Here is a 20,795-nt window from a genome sequence, read left to right on the forward strand (position 1 = left end):
TTTTGTGAATTAGCCTGTTTGCTAAACAGAAAACACATCCTTATTTGTCTACCAAAATTCCTTCATATGAAGGAACGTGCCAATTTGTTGTCAATTTAATGTGAAAGAAAACTAAATATCTTCTGAAAATGTGTACTCTGAAATACTGTGGTACGAGAGCTGCTCACGCTAATCGCTGAAGAACATCCAAGCTTTTAGTGCAGGGGTAGGCAACCTATGGCACGTGTGCCGAAGGCGGCACACGAGCTGATTTTCAGTGGCGCTCACATTGCCCAGGTCCTAGCCGCTGCTCTGGGGGGCTCTGCATTTTAATTTAATTTTAAAAGAAGCTTCTTAAACATTTTGAAACCTTATTTATTTTACATACAACAGTAGTTTAGTTATATATTATAGACTTAAAGAAAGCAACCTTCTAAAAAGGTTTAAAATGTATTACTGGCACGCGAAACCATACATTAGAGTGAATAAATGAAGACTCGGCACACCACTTCTGAAAGGTTGCTGACCCCTGTTTTAGTGAGTCTTGGGTTCCGCCCTTCCAAAAGAGGGATAGGTGAAACAGGAAATGCCGTGTATGGCAGTGAGTTTATGAACTGACGTGTTACGCTATGAGACTGTTCCTCGTTTATGGGTAAAGGGTTGTTTCAGACCTGTGTTCTATATTGTTTTTGCTCTTTTCAGATGATGGGTGGAAAGGGTCTTAAACACGCTTCTGAGATTGCTATATTAAATGCTAACTACATGGCAAAAAGGCTAGAGAAACACTACAAAGTCCTTTTCAGAGGGGCAAGAGGCAAGTATTGAGTTTACTTTGTCTCCTGACATTCTGGTTTCTCCCAGTATCTCCTATAGCACTTTGGATTGTAGATGTGGTGTTAACTTTAAACTGATGTGAGGGTTTTCAGTCCCAGCACATACTGAAAAACAGAGCATTCCCAGGAAAATAACTAGGCAGAGGGAAATAGTTAGTGCTAATCCTAGCCAGGAGCCAAAATGAAGCTAAGGTATTGGTAGAGGTGAAAAGTGCACTTCTGGTAATTCGCTGCAATAATGTTAAAAGTTGTAAAATGAGTCTTCTGCCTGTCTTTGAACCAGAGATTGTTCTCCTCAAATTGCCAAGTAAGACTTTTATTTTAATTTAGAGGAAAAAAAACTGTTAAATAAGAAATCATTGAGGTGAGACGTAGTAATACAATATAATATGCAGTACAGTAAGCAAAGAGAATTTTAAGTGATTTCTTATTCAATATTTCCTATTACCACCCTAAAAACACCTGTGGTGATGCATGGCTGGTTTAGGAGACTAATCCAGATCTGTTTCAGTTCCCTAACACTTTTGTTATGAAATGTAACCTCTTTGGGCAATGGTTCAGCTATTGCCTACCCACTCTCTTTTTTTTTTTTTTTTTTTTTTTTTTTTTCCCCCCCTTAAGGCAGGGCAGAAATTGTGAAGAATATCAGATTGCAAGTTTCAAGTCAGTAAAAGAAAGATCTTATTTTTGGGACTGTCTCTTCTCTGTTTCAATTGAATGGCATCAAAAATGTCCCAAATGCATTCCATATACTCAACCTTTGTGTGCAGCTATGTAAATACTTTACTGTAAAGCAAGTAAAGATTGATTAAAGCTGCTGACAGTATTTTAAAAATGAGAACAGTAGTTCACAGAAATACAAAGCTAAATCTCAAGCTTTTGAAAGGTTCAGAAGTGAAATGTTGAATCTTCTGTTCAAGAGTAACCCTATTTATCTGGAATGGTGATGGCAATGGCAATGTAGTTGGGGTCACACTTGCACAAAAAGCCTGGAAGAAAGCATTTTCCTCTGGAGAATCCATGATCTTTCCCTTGTTACTCACCCAAGGGCCTGAGATATTATTAATCCTGCTTTTCTACCAAGGCTGAATATAGTTTTCTGCCTCAGCCCATTCTCAACTCTCAGTATTGGTCAGAGGGAGTCATTCAGAAAAATGAGCTACTGTTTTCTTTCAGAATTTGAGCATGCTCCTTTCTCAGGACCTGCTGATCTGGGGACCTTATGAGCCAAACATTAATCATCATGTGGCAGTAGAGTCCTGCTTCATTATTGGACAGGCCTGAAAATGTACTTAACCTAAATTGTCTGGAGGAAAGGCAGGTACATAAAAAGAACAGACCCTGGGAGGATATGCTCACATATAAGAGGAGCAGCTTTGACCATTTGTCTGATTTGGCTCTTGCTAAATCTAGTTCGCTCCAACACAAAGTGTTGTTTCTGTATGTGTACCAAGGACATTTGTTTTTACAAGTAATCATTTAAAAGTGTGGCAATGGAGAGGTAAGGGGACAGCAAATAAATATTCAAATACACTTGTAGTTCACATAGTCTCTTAAATGTGCACTCCTGAAACTGCAGTCTCCAACTGGACAGTCCTTGTTCATCCTTGAGATGCATACTCCACAAAGCCACAGGAACAGAAATGTGGTGTTAAAATTGAGGCCAGTGTGTAGTTCTGCTCTGTTCTTCAACAAGTGAGATCAGTATGTAACCTTTGTTCACCTACAGGTTATGTAGCTCATGAATTTATTTTGGATGCCAGATCCTTCAAGAAAACAGCAAATGTTGAAGCTGTGGATGTTGCAAAGAGGCTTCAGGACTATGGTGAGAGAGTCCAAAAAGGACATGTCATTTACAGCAGTAAAAACTAGAATTTCTTAAACCTACCTTCAAGGGCTACAGAAAGATTCTAGTCCTCTAGTGTTCCGTAGCAACATGGTGGTTCCTATACCACCACCCTCCTATCCCCTTACGTTGACAGTATTTGGACAATCTCCAGCTGCTGAATATCACCTTGGAACTGTGGGCATCCAGCTCAGATGCTCTTCTTTGTTGCACCAGGCAAGAGCAAAAAGGACTTACTGTTAACTTTGCAACCCCCTCCTGGGCTCTGCAAGGCACATGCAGACAGGATCGAGGATTTGGCTTAGTCCAAGAACTTTGTGAGATTCAAACAAACCTCTATGGAAAATGAGAGCATCTATAGTTATGTTACTTTAAATCCTTAAACTTTTAAATTTTCTTATGCTTCATGGCATAGGCCAGCCACTGATGAAGGTTAGGAAGAAACTTCCACTCTAGGCAAAGTATTCCTTAATTAGCCATTTATGCAATTTCTTGCAACTTCCCAAAGCATGCACAACTGGCTACTGTCAGACAGGATACTGGACTACATGCACTGCTGACACTGGTCTGTTCCTATATAGAAATTGTTATGTTCCTAAGTTAACATGGGCAGCTGTCACTAAAATGCCATCCTGTAAGAGGTTCTCAATAAAATAACTAATTCTAAAATCGGTTTTAACTGTTCGGTACCAGGAAAAAAAACCCTCCCCGCTCTCTGTAGTGTCCAGGAGAGGGCACATCACACTATTTGAAAATAGATAGATAATGGCGTCGGTATTATGATGCAGATCCATCCGATTGGTAGACATTCCAGTTGAGCTGCTTCTAGGGTGGCTTATAGATCTGGCTTACTTTAAAAATAGTGACAACCAGACAGTTACTAGTCTAGTCCTTTTACCTCACCCAATCCCTCCTACAGTGGTGCTATCTTCCTTTCGCTGGATGCCCCACATCTGCACCAATGTTCCCTCTAATTTTTTCCAGCCATGTGCGGAATACATTTTGTTATGTGCACCAAAGTAATGTGTGAATGTGCACCACCACTAGAAACAGTAAAAGCTGTTTTGCGGTTGGTGAAGTGCCAGATAAAGCTCTCTAAACCGGCATTTCCAATCTCCACTGAAATTCTAGTTTATAGTCTGGTTGGTGTGGGGCCGGCAGAGGGTTGCGGGGGGGGAGGGGAAGGAGAGGGTGCAGGGCACGGGCTCCGGGAGGGGGCTCAGGGCAGCAGGTTGGGGTGCAGGATCCAGGGAGTGCTCGGCTCAGGTGGGCCCCCGCAAGGGGCGACCTGTCACGACCGCTCCTAGATGGAGGCGCAGGAGGTGGTTCTGCGTGCTGCCTCCACCCCACCCTGAGCGCTAGCTCTTCACTGTTCCCAACCAATGGGAGCTGCGGGGGTGGCGGAGGCAGAGCACAGAGTTGTCTGCTGTGTCTCCGCCTAGGAGCAGCCGGGACAGAAGCTGGGGGGAGCTGCCAGAGGTGAGTGCCACTCCAGATCCCGCATCTCTCCTGTGCCCCAGCCCGCTGCCCCGAGCCCCTCCTGTAACCAAACTGCCTGCCCGTGCCCCGCCCCCTCAGCCCTGCACCCACTCTCCCTCTTAGTTAACCGGCATTGTTCACTTACCAGCACCCCCATTCCCCAAACATGCCAGATAAAACAGCTTTTACTGTATAACATATATTTTTAAAAAGTTACCAGTTGGGATAATTACTCCAGCCAGGACAAGTTAGGCATTTTAGAACTCGCTACTCAAAGAATTAAGTTTAAGTGTAAGAGAGAGAGATTATGAAATGCATAGACCAGTCAAAAAGCAAAAAGAACAGCACTTTGAAAGAATAAAATTACAGAGAATATGTGTGCATTGCAGGAAGTACCAAGAAGTAACGGTGGTGGTGGCGGCGGCGGCGGCGGGTGGGTGTGTGTGTGTGTGTGTTTTGCTGGGGAAGTCTCTGAGACTGTGCGCTGTCTCTTTAAGGCACTCACTCACCTGAAGGCTTGTTGAGAGCTGGTGAGAGTCCTGAGCCAGCCCCATTACCTTGTTTGTGGAGATGTGGTACAGGGGCTGGGAAGGGGGACACCCTGACATCAGCACCCTCCTTTCTCTTCCCGCCCCCATCCCCCACCCCTGCATAGCCAACAGGAGGGTCTTGGGAGCAGCTGCAGGAGCAATGTGGCTGCAAAGGGGGAGGGGGGGAACACCAGGACACATTCTGTTGGATGTGTGTGGCTCCGCTAATCAACTGTGCCACACTTGAATCTCTCCTGGGCAGCTGCCCACCTGCACAGCTTACAGGGAACAGAAGGACTGCACCATTCTCAACTTTCATAATCTGTCTGACAGCCTGTCACAAAAGGGTGAAAAAGTGACTGACTACAAGAGTGGATGTGAAGGGAAGAGGCCAGAAATAGTGCTTTTGGGAAGAAATTCTTTGCTTTGGACACCAGACCAAAGAGAAGGCCAAGGAGTTAGGCTTTCACATCTCATGTACAGTAACTTCTCATTTAATGTTGTCCCACTTAACTTGTTTCAATGTTACATCCCTGCTCAATTAGGGAACATGCTTGTTTAAAGCTGTGCAATGCTCCCTTATAATGTCGTTTGGCTGCCTGCTTGTAAGATTCTGTGGAAGAGCCTCGACTTTACAAGGGAGCATTGCACAAGTTCCGCTTCTCCGCCTCCTCCCTCTCCCTCTGAGCGCTTCCCGCACTGCCAAACAGCTGTTTGGTGGCGCTTAGGACTTTGCAGGGGGGGGGGAAGAGGAGGGGATGTGGTGTGCTCTGGAGAGGAGGTGGAAAGAGGTGGGCCTGGAGTGGAGTGGAGACAGGAAGAGGTGGGCCTGGAGCATTCCCGGCACAATCCGAGCCTGTTCTCCTGGGAAGCTGCTGCTGCAAAGGTGTTTCCTAGCATCCTTGCCTGCAGCGGGCTGTGCCTGTGTGGAGTAAGCCAGGGGCACTTCCCAACCACAGTACAGTACTGTACAGTATACCATATAATGCCTTTTGTCTGCCCTCCCCAAAATGTCCTTGGAACCTAACCCCCTGCATTTACATTAAATCTTATAAGACAAGTGAATTTGTTTAACATTGTTTCACTTAAAGTTGCATTTTTCAGGAACATAACTACAACGTTAAGTGAGGGGTTACTGTAGTCAGACTTCTGGCTTTCTATGTACTGTAGACAATACTATGGAACTGGTGGTTTTCCTTTTGGACTGAGACTGGTGTGTTTTGAGATTTTAACTTCTGTCCTATATGCCCTCTGGCATGTTGCCCAGCTGTATGATTTTAATCTGCTGACACTAATGATTGAAGGTCTATATAAAGCAACCGGGACCGGCGCTAGGGGTTTCAGTGCCCTAGGCGGATGGGAATTTCGCCACCTCGCGCTCTGGTCCCGCGGCTCAGTGGAGCTGCCGCAGTGGTGCCTGCGGAGGGTCCGGCGCTCCGCGGCTCCGGTGGAGCTGCCGCAAGTCATGCCTGCAGGCGATTGACCGGAGCCATGCGAGGAGCCAACCGTCCGCAGGCACCACTGCGGCAGCTCCACCGGAGCTGCCTGCCGCCCCCTCCGGCAAAATGCTGCCCACCAATTATTCTGGCACCCTAGGCGATTGCCTAGGCTGCCTAAATGGTAGCACCGGCCCTGAAAGCAACTGTAATTAAGAACTTTCTTTTTCAGCTTTTCTGAAAACTAAACACATCAGCTGCTGGTTAATACTCTATTAGCTTACAAGTACCCTGTAATCAGTGATGGGATTCCTTTTTATTCAGGCTTCCATGCTCCAACAATGTCCTGGCCAGTGGCAGGGACCCTTATGATTGAACCAACAGAATCTGAAGACAAAGCAGAGCTGGACAGATTTTGTGATGCAATGATCAACATTCGTCAAGAAATTGCTGAAATAGAGGAAGGCAAAATGGACTCCACAGTTAACCTGTTAAAGGTGAGCTGACATGCAGGCCAACTTTATGACACCACTGTCTCCATTTCTGCTGTTTGAAGTCATCTTATTTGTAGTGCTACCAAAGGTTTCTTTTCTGAAATTTTCAGTACTGTAGGAAACATTGTATGCAAATGAGAATATGAAACTGAAGGAATAAACCATTCATTGATGTGCAAATTTGAGTAAACATTTGTCTAAATTTCACAGATCTTGGGTGCATTTAAAGGGTTCCATCAACTTAAATGCTTTTCCCTGAAATCTTTTAGACTTGACCTAGTCAGAAGTCCTGTCTATAGTGACTATCTGATAGACTGGAGAAAAAATTCTGACAAGTTTGTGAACAGTGTGTGTATTTTAATTTGTCATGTTTGTATTTTCTTGGTCTCTTACATAGTAATGGGTGAATGACAGTCACTTATTCAGAAGAGGCAACCAACCCCAAAACTTGATCGTAAAAACATAAAAATTGGAAGAGGCACTCGAGCACGTATAGTACCCAAAACTACTTGTAACTCATCTCTGGAAACTCATTCTGTGTTTCAAGTTGATTGCACTGGGTTTTTAAATACCTGACTTCTTTTTTCTTTGTATTGGGGTTGTAACCACATTGGTTCCAAGGAGATGAGACACAAGGTAATAGTCCCTATGGATCAACTTTGGTTGGTGAAAGAGAAGCTTTTGAGCTGCACAGAGCTCTTAGACCTGAAGACGATTCCGTGTAGCTTGAAGTTTCTCTCTTGCCCCCTCGCTTCCCCCTCCCCCAAAGTCAAATGGGTTGGAACTTGTACTGTAATGGAAATGAGGAATACAGTTGCCCAACACCAAAGTTATGGAGTGGAGAAGAATCTGATTACTGCTCCTGTTCTTGTATTCTGAAATCTAGCAAGGCAGAAGGAACAAAAATTCACGGCCACTCTAACCAGCTCCCTCATGCTCCAGCCTCTCTCCACTTCCCTCTTTTATTTTCATCTCTGAAGTAATGTCTGCAGTAAAGCTGGGGAAAAATGGATATTCGGAATCACTTCAGTCCATTTCCTTTTCTAAAAATCCATCTTCATGTTGTTGATTAAACATGCTGAATACACAAGAACCCTCAGCACTAATCTGAACTATTGAAGATGTTTGTTAGCAAAATATGGATTTGTGGGGTTGGTAGAGTGGTATGTTTCATTTGAATCCAGTTCTCCTGCATGTTTTAACTAGCTTTTATTCTGTTGTAGATGTCACCACACACTCTGACTTGCATTACATCCCCTAACTGGGATCGTCCTTATTCCAGAGAAGTAGCAGCTTTCCCACTAGTAAGTAGCTATTTAATCTTAGTATCTCTTAATTACCAATGTTCATTAGTTTCTGACCAAAAGGTAAATGTGGCTCTGTTCGTGGTTGGTTGCTAGTCTGGCAGTATTTTGAGCCTAGACATGGAGAATATTTTAGTAAACTCAATTTATCTAAATAAAATATTTATCCTGTTTACATACCTTCACTTAATGGTTTAGATCTGATCTATAGTAAATGAACTATTTTCCTTTCACCAAACAGAGGTACTGTTTGACTTCAGCATTCTGCAAAACATGCTCTCTACCTACCTTAACCTGGCTTTCTAACACCCTACCCTTGCCCCTGAGAGAAGCTAGGTAGGAATCCCCTCAGTTCCATTTCTTCTGTGCAAGGTTATCTGTATTACAGTAGTGCTAGGATCCCTAATAAAAGATCAGAGTTCTATGGGGTTAGGCACTACACAGACTCCATCGCAAAGAACTCTGTTTAGATTCTGACAAGATGTTGACTGATGAGGAGGAAGTTGTTTGTTTGCTTTACTGTCATCATATAAGGCCCTTCTGAGATGAGGAATGCAAATGTATACTGCTATCGGGCACTCCGGAGCCTTTCAAAGGAGCGGGCAGACCTTTGATCTTATGTTTTGATACCTAAATGATGCTAGTGCATCCTGGGTAGACATTGAGCTAATGAATGGTACATCACCAATTCTAAACACATTTTCTGTATTTAGCCATTTGTGAAGCCTGAAAGCAAATTTTGGCCCACAATTGCTCGAATCGATGACATCTATGGAGATCAGCATCTGGTTTGTACCTGCCCACCAATGGAAGTCTATGAATCTCCCTTTTCTGAACAGAAGAGAGCATCCTCCTAGGTCTTATCCCTTTATTTCCAGGTGGTTGGATTCACGCCTTACCACTGCATTTCAGTCTGCCATGACAGCGTTCTTTTTCCCTGCACTCGCTAAGGGGATTTATATACTATGTATATTTTTGTAATCACCATATTGTTAATTGAACCGCTGATCAGTTAAAATATAAATACAATCGCTAGAGTAGGGGGCAGCAAACTGAGTTGATTCAGTGCCTCAGTATCAAGAACAGTTAATGTTACAGTTGCCTTGATTCAGCACCTTTTGTCTGCTGCTCTTTGTGCGCTAAGGACTTTAAATAATAACATAGAATTTTTCAAGGTTGTAAGGAGAGATGAATAATTTTTATTCCAGGTATTTCATATGACAGTAACCATTAAATATTAACTGCTACAGTAATTGTTTACATTTTGTATAAGCACAGGAAGTAGATTTTGTTATTAATGTACCTAATCTGTTACCATGGACTCTGGTTGTGGTAATTGATTAATATTAAACTGTGGTATTTTTGTTTTTTACCTGTCAATGCTTATATTCCAATAAAGTCCACTAGAGTTTTAAGAATGGCTTTTCCCAGTCTAATTTTTCTTTGGTATTGAGTTGTCAAAGATACCAGAAGAGATGTAGATCCTACAAGAAGTGAAAGCTGCAGTCAAATGTTTGTTTGTTTGGTAATATCACAAATTTACTCAACTTCTGTGCCTATCTACCAGTAATGAAAGTGCCGCCTTTCTGTCCCCTGGTCCTCTCCTCAGCTCTTTCATCATGAAGTCACACAACAGTATATCATTTAAATAAATTGAAATGAAGCTTTTATGTAGGTGCTGAAAAGTTGCAACCTGAACTATTGTTTGGGTACTGTGGTGATGGGAGCCATATAATTAGGGCCTTGTTTTTTTTTTTTTTAAAGAAAATTCATGACAAAATGGCAAAGTATTGAGTTTCATGGCTTTTGCACAGAATGACCTGTACAAATAGTCAATTGCAAGGCTGGAATGACACTGACTAAAATTGACTCAGATTACTTGTAAAATTCATTCCATCCTTGAAAGCATCCTTTTTTATATATAAAAAAAAAATCAGTTTGGGAGTATTTTCACAATTTCAGTGCCCTCTATGAAATCATGTTACACAGGGCCATACATATAATTACCTGTATCTGGTAAATGAAACATTACAGTTAACGATTGAAAGGGTGCGGGAAGAAAGCTTTTTTTTTTTTTTTTTTACTCTTCATCCCTTTACAATGTGACATTCAAAAAAACAATACTTTTGAGGCGTAAAATTTTCCCCCACATTTTTTCACTAGAAGGTGTAATTAGCTCAGTTACAGCACCTACTGTTTCACCTCAACGTGAAACAATGAAAAACTAAACAATAGCAGAACTAAAAATAACCTTCACTTGAAAATGTGTCTTACAATAGACACTAGATCTTCTAAAGGGTCTCCATCCTATATCTTAGACCTAACTTTTACAAGTTAGGCTCCTCTTGCTCTGAAATGTCTCCACAGATTTCCCTATTCTCAGAGTAGTGTGCAGAGAGGTACTCCTAAAGTATTAGAACCAGTGAAGCCAAACTAGGTGTCACTTCAGTGGGCACAGGGATTATTCTTATAATGGAAGCATGCAGAATCCCCATCTGTTTTTAATCTTGCATCTGCCCTCTGATGCTTTTTGTGCACAATGTTTAGTTGTTTGACACATCCCAGAAGCACTTCTGCCACTCTACTTATCAATGCATTGTTAGCTTCTGTAACCACTGTAGTGATGATTTTTAAAATGGAAAAAAATACACCAAGTTTTGCTGCCATCACCTGAAAGTGAGATCACTTCCTGGCTTTGGACTTCTGGGTGCAGATCTACAAAAGAGCTGAGCTCTCTTCACAATTGAATTTCCATTGTAGTTAGGGAGATGCCTATTTTTCCACAAAATATTTGGGTAAGGTATTCTGTTGATGATGAAAGGATCCCCAGAAACTGTATTCCAGAAATGCTGTTAGTTATTCTTTAATAGGAAAACGGCTGCTTATAATTCTTACCGCTCCTGCTGAGTCAGAACTCCTGGCATTTTATAATTTTGTATTCAATTGTAGAAACAGAAATGCTGGAGTCACTCATGAGTAGAACTACAACCAGGGAGACATGCTAATTATTTGGAATTAAGCCATGGAGACTGATTATTTTCAATGGGTGAGGCACCCTATATTATTTCCTGCAAACTAGTATAAGCTTTTCTCTCTAGCCGTGCCTTCAGTGGGAAAATAGTTATCCGTATTTGCGAATACTAACTTGTTTTTAAGGATGCATTTGTCGACTGTAGAAATGTCCAACGTGGATAGAGTAGTTCAAGGTAGAGGATAGATTCCTGCAATTGAACTCAAGATTTCTTTGCTATTATAGTGCCAATATACATAGATTAGGTTATCAATAGATATTATCTTCCTTTACAAATATTTCAGCTTGTCTAAAATGGTAACTCCATAATATATTCCATGGGGATGTGAAGTGACAAAAGGTGAATTTACATTTTGAAGTCACTATTGTACATCTTAGTGCAATGGAAGTGCAGTGGTTGTAATTATCAGGTTACTGTAGATGAATGAAAAGCAGGGCTTCGATTAATCAGTTAACTCACACGATTAACTCAAATATTAATCACACTTAAACAATAGAAATTTAATACATTATTTTGGGATGTTTTTCTACATTTTTAAATATCAATTTTAATTACAAAATACAGAGTGTACAGTGCTCACTTGATATTTATTACAAATGGTTTGCACTGTAAAAATATAGTATTTTTCAGTTCACTTCATACAAATACTGTAGTGCAATCTCTATCATGAAAGTGCAACTTACAAATGTAGTTTTGTTACATAACTTCACTCAAAAACAAAACCATGTAAAACTTTAGAACCTACAAGTCCACTCAGTCCTACTTCTTGTTCAGCCAGTCACTAAGGGTATGTCTACACTACCCACCAGATCAGCGGGTAGTGATCCATCTATTTGGGATCGATTATTGCGTCTCATCTAGATGCAATACATCGATTCCCCAAACGTGCTCCCCATCTACTCCGGAACTCCATCAGGGCAAGAGGCAGAAGCTGAGTTGACAGGGGAGCAGCAGCTGGCATCCTTGCGGCACAGGATCGACAAGTAAGTCAATCTAAGATACATCAACTTCGGCTACGCTGTTCTCGTAGCTGAAGTTGCGTATCTTAGATCGACCCTTCCCCCCCCCCCCCCCCAGTGTAGACCAGGCCTAAGAAAAACACGTTTACATTTACAGTAGATAATGCAGCCCACTTCTTAATTACATCACCTGAAAGTGAGAACAGGTGTTCACATGGCACCGTTGTAGCTGACGTCACAAGGTATTTACATGCCAGATGCGCTAAAGATTCATAAAAAGCAACAAAGAGTCCTCTGACACCTTATAGACTAACAGACGTATTGGAGCATGAGCTTTCGTGGGTGAATACCCACTTCATCAGATGCATGCATCTGTTAGTCTATAAGGTGCCACAGGACTCTATTGCTTTTTACAGATGCAGACTAACATGGCTACCTCTCTGATAAAGATTCATATGCCTGTTCGTGCTTCGGCCATTGTTCCAGAGGAGACACTTCCATGCTGATGACGCTCATTTAATTAACGCATATTTTTTTTTAAATGTGTGACTGAACTCCATGGGGGAGAATTGTACGTCTCCTGCTCTTTTACCTGCATTCTGCCTCCATTCATGAGATAGCAGTCTTGGATGGTGACCCAGCACGTTTGCTTTAAGAACACTTTCACTGCAAACTTGACACAATGCGAAGAAGATACCAATGTTAAATTTCTAAAGATAGTTACAGCACTCGACCCAAGGTTTAAGAATCTGCAGTGCCTTCCAAAATCTGAGAGGGATGAGGTGTGGATCATGCTTTCAGAAGTCTTAAAAGAACAACACACTGATGCAGAAACTACAAAAGCTGAACCACCAAAAATCAACTTTCTGCTGGTGGCATCTGATTCAAATGATAAAAATGAACATGCGTCGGTCTGCACTGCTTTGGATCATCGAGCAGAACCAGTCATCAGCATTATCTTCTGCAAATGTAAACAAACGTGTTTCGCTTAGCAATTGCCTGAATAAGGAGGAGGACTGATTGGACTTGTAGGCTTTAAAGTTTTGCATTGTTTTGTTTTAGAATGCAGGAGTGTTTTTTGTCCATAATTCTACATTTGTAAGTTCAACTTTCACGATGAAGAGACTGCACTACAGTACTTGTATTAGGTGAATTGAAAAATACTATTTTTGTTTTTTACAGCAAATATTTGTAATAAAAAATAAACAAAGTGAGCACAGTATACTTTGCATTCTGTGTTAGAAATGAAATCAATACATTTGAAAATGTAGAAAACATCCAAAAATATTTAAATAAATGGTATTCTATTGTTGTTTAGCAGCATGATTAATTTTTTTAATCACTTGACAGCCCTAATGAAAAGGTGTATTTCAACCCTATTTACCCTGTTTTTTCAGATTGTCCCTTTGTGCTGAAACTTTACAAACTTGGTCATTGCTTCAAGGAGTCTTTGGAAAATCCAAGCTAAATATATTCCACCACTTGAATTTTTTGGGCTTTCTTGTAGTTTTACAAGTATTAAGCATCTGACACTCCTGTGAAGTAGACAGGGAGTTAAGTGCATCTCTCAAATGGAAATGAGTCTGTGGCACAACAGAAAACAGAACTCAGAAATACGCTGTACTGTGCTTTAACTACTAGATTCCTACCTATAGAAATGCAGCGCTCAGGTTGCATATTTGAAATCAAGAAATGTAAAACTTGTTTCCGTCGTACTGCCAACTTGGCTGCACTGCATACAGACAGCATTCTTATTGTTCATACTGCAGTGTGAAACTTGATCTTCAGTGGAGAAGTTAATGGTACTGTGGGGACTATTTTGCATTTCTTGATTTTTGTGTATTCAAATACACAAATGAAACATAGTTGCAAAGCCTGTATTTCTGCAAACTTAGCTAAAAAGAAATTCTATATTATCTGCATGTATTCACAATGAAAGACAATAACTGAGGAATTCTAAATAAGTAAATTACTTACATATACCCACTCTTCTTTAGAAAAAACTCTGTACCATCCCATCCACCAAGAAGCAAATCAGTATTTATAACCCTGCAGTAGTGATGCTAGATTTGAGGCTCAGGGGCAACTTTATTTTTAAAACCCTTCAACACAAATTCTGTTTCTAAATTTCAGACTTAGACTTTACATAGCACTGAAAATGTTTGCTTTTATTTTGCTTGACATAGTATAGGTTTTGCTGTATTCAAATTCTGTACATGGGTTGTAAAATGAAAATAGTCCCAAGTCTCCAGGGTACAAAATGCCATAAGCAAACCAGATGAAATATCTTATCTATAGCAGTGAAAATGACAGCAGTAGGTAGAGGTCTGCATCGTGCATACATGAGCTGTACAACTCTGCCACAGTACCTCACTCCTGATCTGCAGTACCCTAACTCTTTTAATGAGGAAAACTGAATCAATGCAAATAGATACCTTTTTCATGTAAAACTACAGCTAGCACGATGCTGCCTCAAAACAAGAGGCCCAACATGTCTGGCACACAGGATGGAGAAAAATACATTTACTTATATTACAGACAAGATTTACCTAACTAATACTAAGCCACAGTTCACTCAGACAGCAGCAAGTTTAAAGCTTACTAGTCAGAGAAGCGGTTTCATTCACAGTGAGGCAAATACTTTCCATGGAATAATGGGAGAGGTTGTATGGGACTATATGCAAAAACTTGGCAAGTGGTCAGTGTAGTGACCAGAGCGGCAGGTTTTTTGTTTTGTTTTTCTAATGCCATTGCTTAGCAAATGAAGTGGATGAGTACAGCGCCTGTTTTGATTTTTGAAAAGTGACTTTTTTTTTTTTTGCTGGTGTTTGCCAGGAGGGAGAGGCTGAAGAAAGGAAATGACTGCTAGCAAACTGCAATTGCTGCTCCCATGTGAACAGCAAGGGAGGATGTTCCCACCAGTCCATTAAGGGGGAACTCAGCTGTGTTAAATTTCAGTCTTCTCTCTTTCCAGCAAGAATAATAGATTTGGCTCTTACTAAAATTAATGTAGTAGTAAAGAAGAGCTATAATGCAGGCCTTGTCTGCTGCAGGGAAAAAACCTGATCATAGCCACTCAAGAAACTGCCCTGATGTAAACGCTCTATTGTATATTGCACCACTGCACAGTTCAAAGCAGGCACAAACTCCATCATGAAAGCAGTGTCTTTGTCTCTCTGCACCAGGAATTTGCACCACTGCAGCAACAGCCATGGCTGGGCACCAATGGATGTAACTGGTCTGAATCCTCATTGCAGATAAAGCTTAAGTTATTACTTGGGACTTGCCATTTTGCCGTGACAAGGAGAAAATGAGGTTTCATTTCCAACCATTTCAGCTTGATTCTTCAGGTTACTTCCTACATACTCAGCATTCCTCAGCTCCTTCTCCCCGACCCAGCATTTCACAGAAAGCCAGAACTTTTCAATGAGGGTTGGCCGGGAGTCTCCTGAAATCAGCACTGATTGCCCAGTGCAATCCGGGAGATTTTAATAGGATATTTTAAGCAAATTACATTGTCTTGTTGGGGGAAAAATCTCCAGAATAGCTTCAGTCAGAGTTGTCAATCCTATGGTTAACCCTATCCTTGGGACCAAGTTGGAGCTACATCAATTTAGGTAATTTGCAAGATGACAGTCTGACCTCAAAGAGTGGCAATATCCCTATCTCAGAACGTGTTCCACAGTCTCTAAACCCATTGTCCTTGTTTTTCGACATGCCTACAGGCCTCATGATTGTAGCTCATAGACTCATAGGTCAGAAGGGACCAATCTGATCATCTAGTCTGACCTCCTGCACAAGGCAGGCCACAGAACCCCACCCATCCCAATTTTATAACAACCCCTATCCCAGGACGGAGTTATTGAAATCCTCAGAAATGGTTTGAAGACCTCAAGCTGCAGAGAAACCACCAGCAAGCGACCCGTGCCCCACGCTGCAGGGGAAGGTGAAAAACCTCCAGGGCACCTGCCAATCCGCCCTGGAGGAAAATTCCTTCCCGACCCCAAATATGGCGATCAGCTAAACCCTGAGCATGTGGGCAAGACTCACCAGCCAGCACCCAAGACGGAATTCTCTGCAGCAACTCAGTACCCATTCCATCCAACATCTCCCCGCAGACCATTGAGCAGACCTGTCTGGTGGTAATTCAAGATCAATTGCCCAAATTAACGATCCTATCATAACATCCCCTCCATATACTTATCAAGCTTTGTCTTAAAGCCAGGAAAGTCTTTTGCCCCTACTACTTCCCTCGGAAGGCTGTTCCAGAACTTCACTCCCCTAATGGTCAGAAACCTTCATCTAATTTCAAGTCTAAACTTCCTAATATCCAGTTTATACCCATTCGTCCTCGTGCCTACATTAGTACTAAACTTAAATAATTCCTCTCCCTCCCTAACGTTAACCCCCTTGATATATTTATATAGAACGAGCATATCCCCCCTCAGCCTTCTTTTGGCCAGGCTAAACAAGCCAAGCTCTTTGAGTCTCCTTTCATAAGGCAGTTTTTCCATTCCTCGGATCATCCTTGTAGCCCGTCTCTGAACCTGTTCCAGTTTGAATTCATCCTTCTTGAACATGGGACACCAGAACTGCACACAGTATTCCAGATGGGGTCTCACCAACGCCTTATATAACGGTACTAACACATCCTTATCCTTGCAGGAAATACCCCGCCTGATGCATCCCAAAATCGCATTTGCTTTTTAACAGCCGTATCACATTGGCGACTCATAGTCATCCTGCTATCAACCAGTACCCCAAGGTCCTTCTCCTCCTCCGTCGCTTTCAACTGATGCGCCCCCAACGTATATCCAAAATTCTTATTATTAATTCCTAAATGCATGACCTTGCACTTTTCACTATTGTATTTCATCCTATTTCTATTACTCCAGTTTACAAGGTGGTTCAGATCTTCCTGAATAGTATCCCTGTCCTTTTCCGTGTTAGCAATACCCCCCAGCTTCGTGTCATCCGCAAACTTTATTAGCACATTCCCGCTCTTTGTGCCAAGGTCAGTAATAAAAAGGTTAAATAAGATCGGTCCCAAAACCGATCCTTGAGGGACTCCACTAGTGACCTCCTTCCAGCCTGACAGTTCACCTTTCAATACGACCCTCTGGCTTCCTGACTCCACACAGTTCCTTAAGCCAGGACTTTCCTCACAAAGAATTAAGTGCACATGATGGCAGTGAAAGGAAGGCATTACTTAGCTAAGACAGAAGCAGGGACTCTCTCCCTTCCCTTCCCCTCCCCTCCTCTCCTCTGAGTGCCTCCCTTATCTTCCAACCAAAAGCAGTCCACTGTGCCTGTCATAAAAGGTGTGCAATGCTTTCACTTGTAAATCTCATCAACTTCTGCAGAAGGGAAGAATCATGGCTTCTCTGGCAGCTTAACAGCAGAAGAGGGTGACGTGGAAGAGAGCTGAAACAGAAGATCTGGATGTTGGATTCACAGAAGGAATGCATGTATCACACCAGCCCCAGAAATCTGTGGGATCAAGGGAAAGGTTTATAGATGCCTGAGTAAGACACAGGTAGAGGAAATTGGAATATTGAATATTGGGAAAATGTCAAGGCTATTTGGAGAGCCCCGCTGAGGGCAAAGAAGAGAAACCTCTTTTTGTCAACGGAAGGGGTGACCTACAAATCACAGGAAAACTTCAGCTTTCCTAGGTATTTGGGTACTATTGAGTATTGAATTGTAATTATGGATCCTTAATCTATATAGATTCTTATGAAAACAGCTTACTCTTATTTCTTCAAGCAGTATAGCTCCACGGCAGGTGCATGTGCAACCCTTCTTGCCGTTGATGGGAGATTTTTCAGTAGCAATGCCCGTTCAGCCAGACATCCACCACCATCTTAGGCTGTACAGCCAACTGCATCTTTTCTGAACTGATTTACTAAAGGTGATCCTCAATAACAAAGATGCATTAGTGGTACCATTCCATTACTTTTGCAAGAATTGGATTGCCGTGTTATAATTTGGAAAAACACCATAAGTTACATCTTTGATACATTAACATCTTGTCAGGCAAGAGTTAAAATTTAGCTAACATCTAAAACAGAAACAGCAGAACAAGCAGGAATGCTTCAGTAGCAACACCACCTACAACTGTAAACAACTGATAAGCTTATATGGTCAATGCCCGCCCAGTAGCTCAGCTCTTGGAACAGAATAAACTCGCCCTTCACAGCCCACCAGATATTTGTAAGCACTCATCCCTACCCCCCACCCTGCCTCCTTCCCCAGCAAGGCAGTCAGACATTTGATGCAATTAGGATGACCTCTATATGTATGTACTGTTCTTATCCTTGTTCAGGGTTCTCTCAACTTGTAACAGTGTCTGTCTCTGTATGTACAGATACATGCAAATGAATTGATAAGAGAATGTATATAACTGGCCACTATAGCACCATATTTTTGAAGCTGCTTGTCAGTCTTCCTGGTACCATGAATAATCCCCCTTCAGTATTGTCTGTGCTTGCCTGATTCTTGGGGGAAAAGAATCTTTTTGCCTAAAAATCTAATTGAATACACCTCTTTAACAACAACAAGTAAAGACATTTAAGCCTTCAGAATAGTGCCTCTAAATGATGATAGAGCTTACTTACATTGCAAAGTTCAGGACAGAGACTTTTTGCCAAGTGTCCACACATTGATTAGCAAAGTAGGGCTGAAAACTCCAACTGTTACTGGAATACAAGCAAACAGTTGTATGGAAACCTTCAGTTGCACCTGAACAGTCTGTCTACAAGAGGCACGTAACTCTAAAAGCTCTGGCTGTTGCGCCAACCTTGCAGGGGTTATTTTGGTGTTGCTAGTTGAAATAGAAAGAATATATTGTCTAAAATGTGAGTCAATTCAGTTCCGGTTTTATTGCCAATAAGGAGTACGTGTTGCTAAAACTAAGTGGGGCACAGTAAGAAATTCCTATTAAGTAGTCAAACAGTTTCTGCATTTACTAAATCCAGAGACACCAAAATCAGTCTAGCAGTGCCTCTGTGCTGACAGCCTGAGACATTAGAAGTGGGTGTCTGAAAATTCTAACTCTTAATTCCAAAGTTATTTGCTGTAAAAGCCACTTGCACCAAAATGAAATCATGTTTCATTATTATAAAAAGCACATGAAATACCACTGCACATTGGTCTTTAAATATGGTTGAAGCTAGAGGGCCTTGTTCAGTTGTTGCACTGCCCTTCTTGAAGAGGCCTTGTCACACTGTGTGTGTCTCTGTTTCTTCCCATCAAGTGGGCTTTGTTCTGTCCAGTACGGATACAAGACATGGTTGTTCTTGGTGTGATTTCCTCCCACATCCAATCGTATAAAAACATTAGAAATGTACCACGTTAATCATTTTAGTGGTAGGCTCCCCTCCTGCTAACTGCTAGTGCCAAAACTAATTAAACTGCAGAACTTCCTAGGCCTGGTTTTGTAAGTCATGCACTCCCTTAAGCCAGCCACTACACCGAACTGATGATAATGGGAGAAGTGCTAGTAAAACGCCACACTATTCTGAATTAGGAAAATCAATGTTAAATTGAAACTTAAGAACATAGTTAGGCACTCCAACTATTTATAGAACTGGATTCTGTGTGGTTCTTATTTGAAATCACTGGCATTTGCACACAAACGAACAGTTTAAGCCTAATTTGGAAAATAAAATCAAGTGCTTTGGTACAATGCATAATTTCAGATTGTTTTAAATTTAATCTCACTTCAGATTTAAAGAAGTATTGTTCACCTTATTCATTCATCTAAATTTGAGGCACAATATGAACATTCAGGAAAAACTTTAGGAACAATGGTAACAAGCTACCGTTAAAAAGCCAGAGTATTACTGAAGATTTCTCTTTCTCCATTGAAAAGTTTTATGGTGTTGAAGATTTTAATATTAAAATGATATATTATTACTCAGTCTCTGAGTATGTTAGTCTCTGAATCTCTGTTATGACTGTCAAATGAATGTTAATTGCTACTAATTATCAGTCAGGTAAGGCTATCATAAAAGGTACCATGAAGACTTTACAGGACCTAAATATCACTTGGAAATAGTGCAGAATTGACTGAGTGCATCTTGTACATGTCCACCTATCGTAGACTGCTTCACTATAGTTGGCACGCTGTCTACAATGAAAATATATTACAAATCAATGAAGGTTTTAACCAGAAGAATAGTCAGGCTACCATTTTCAAAAGAACCTAAAGAAACTCAGTCAATATCACAGGAATTTGGGCATCTGTCTAAGGTTCCTTTGAAAGTCTGAGTCTCAATGTTCACAGGTCTGTTTGAAGGATGACGTTGGAACCAATTATCAGAGTGATAGCCATGTTAGTCTGGATCTGTAAAAGCAGCAAAGAGTCCTGTGGCACCTTATAGACTAACACATGTTTTGGAGCATGAGCTTTCGTGGGTGAATACCCACTTCGTCGGATGCATGGAACCAATTTCATTCTATGTTAAGTACAGGAAAAAGCCAAAGGGAAAATTATCCTATTTCCTCACATTTTTGCTCAACAGAAGCCTTTGGGGCAGTGAGTGTGTGGTCGGGATATCTAACATTGATGCCTGTACATTTTGCATTAGTAAACTTGCAGTGGAAATTCTATCTCCTGGAATGAAAGAGAAATGTTACTTTAGACAGAAGGCTTTAACAGACAAAAAAAGTCAAACATATTACTACTTTCCTGCTGAATGGGTTAAAAGTAATGTTATTTCAAGCTTATCAGATACCTACACCAGGACTAATAATAGACGGGTTAGGTGGTTTGTTTCTCCTCCCACTTTTCATAAGACAAACTGAATACTCTCTCACATTTAGATTTCTTATGCTGTGATTCTGGTAAGCAAACATGTTAATGACTGAACTCATTGCTGCCAAGATATAAAAAGAAGACC

General features: G+C 41.3%; 1 protein-coding gene across 1 annotated transcript in view; it reads left to right on the forward strand.

The window, feature by feature from the left end:
- Window positions 1–9,319, forward strand: part of GLDC (glycine decarboxylase) — a 67,999-nt gene extending 58,680 nt beyond the window's left edge. Inside the window, exons 21-25 of the mRNA XM_050945453.1 lie at window positions 682–793; window positions 2,542–2,637; window positions 6,428–6,600; window positions 7,821–7,901; window positions 8,615–9,319. Of these exons, the coding sequence (XP_050801410.1) occupies window positions 682–793; window positions 2,542–2,637; window positions 6,428–6,600; window positions 7,821–7,901; window positions 8,615–8,758 (606 nt within the window). The 3' untranslated portion in view covers window positions 8,759–9,319. The remainder of the gene's footprint in view (window positions 1–681; window positions 794–2,541; window positions 2,638–6,427; window positions 6,601–7,820; window positions 7,902–8,614) is intronic.
- Window positions 9,320–20,795: the final 11,476 nt, after the last annotated feature.

This window comes from Gopherus flavomarginatus, chromosome 3, assembly GCF_025201925.1.
Source record: "Gopherus flavomarginatus isolate rGopFla2 chromosome 3, rGopFla2.mat.asm, whole genome shotgun sequence".
In the NCBI taxonomy this organism is placed as follows: Eukaryota; Metazoa; Chordata; order Testudines; family Testudinidae; genus Gopherus; species Gopherus flavomarginatus.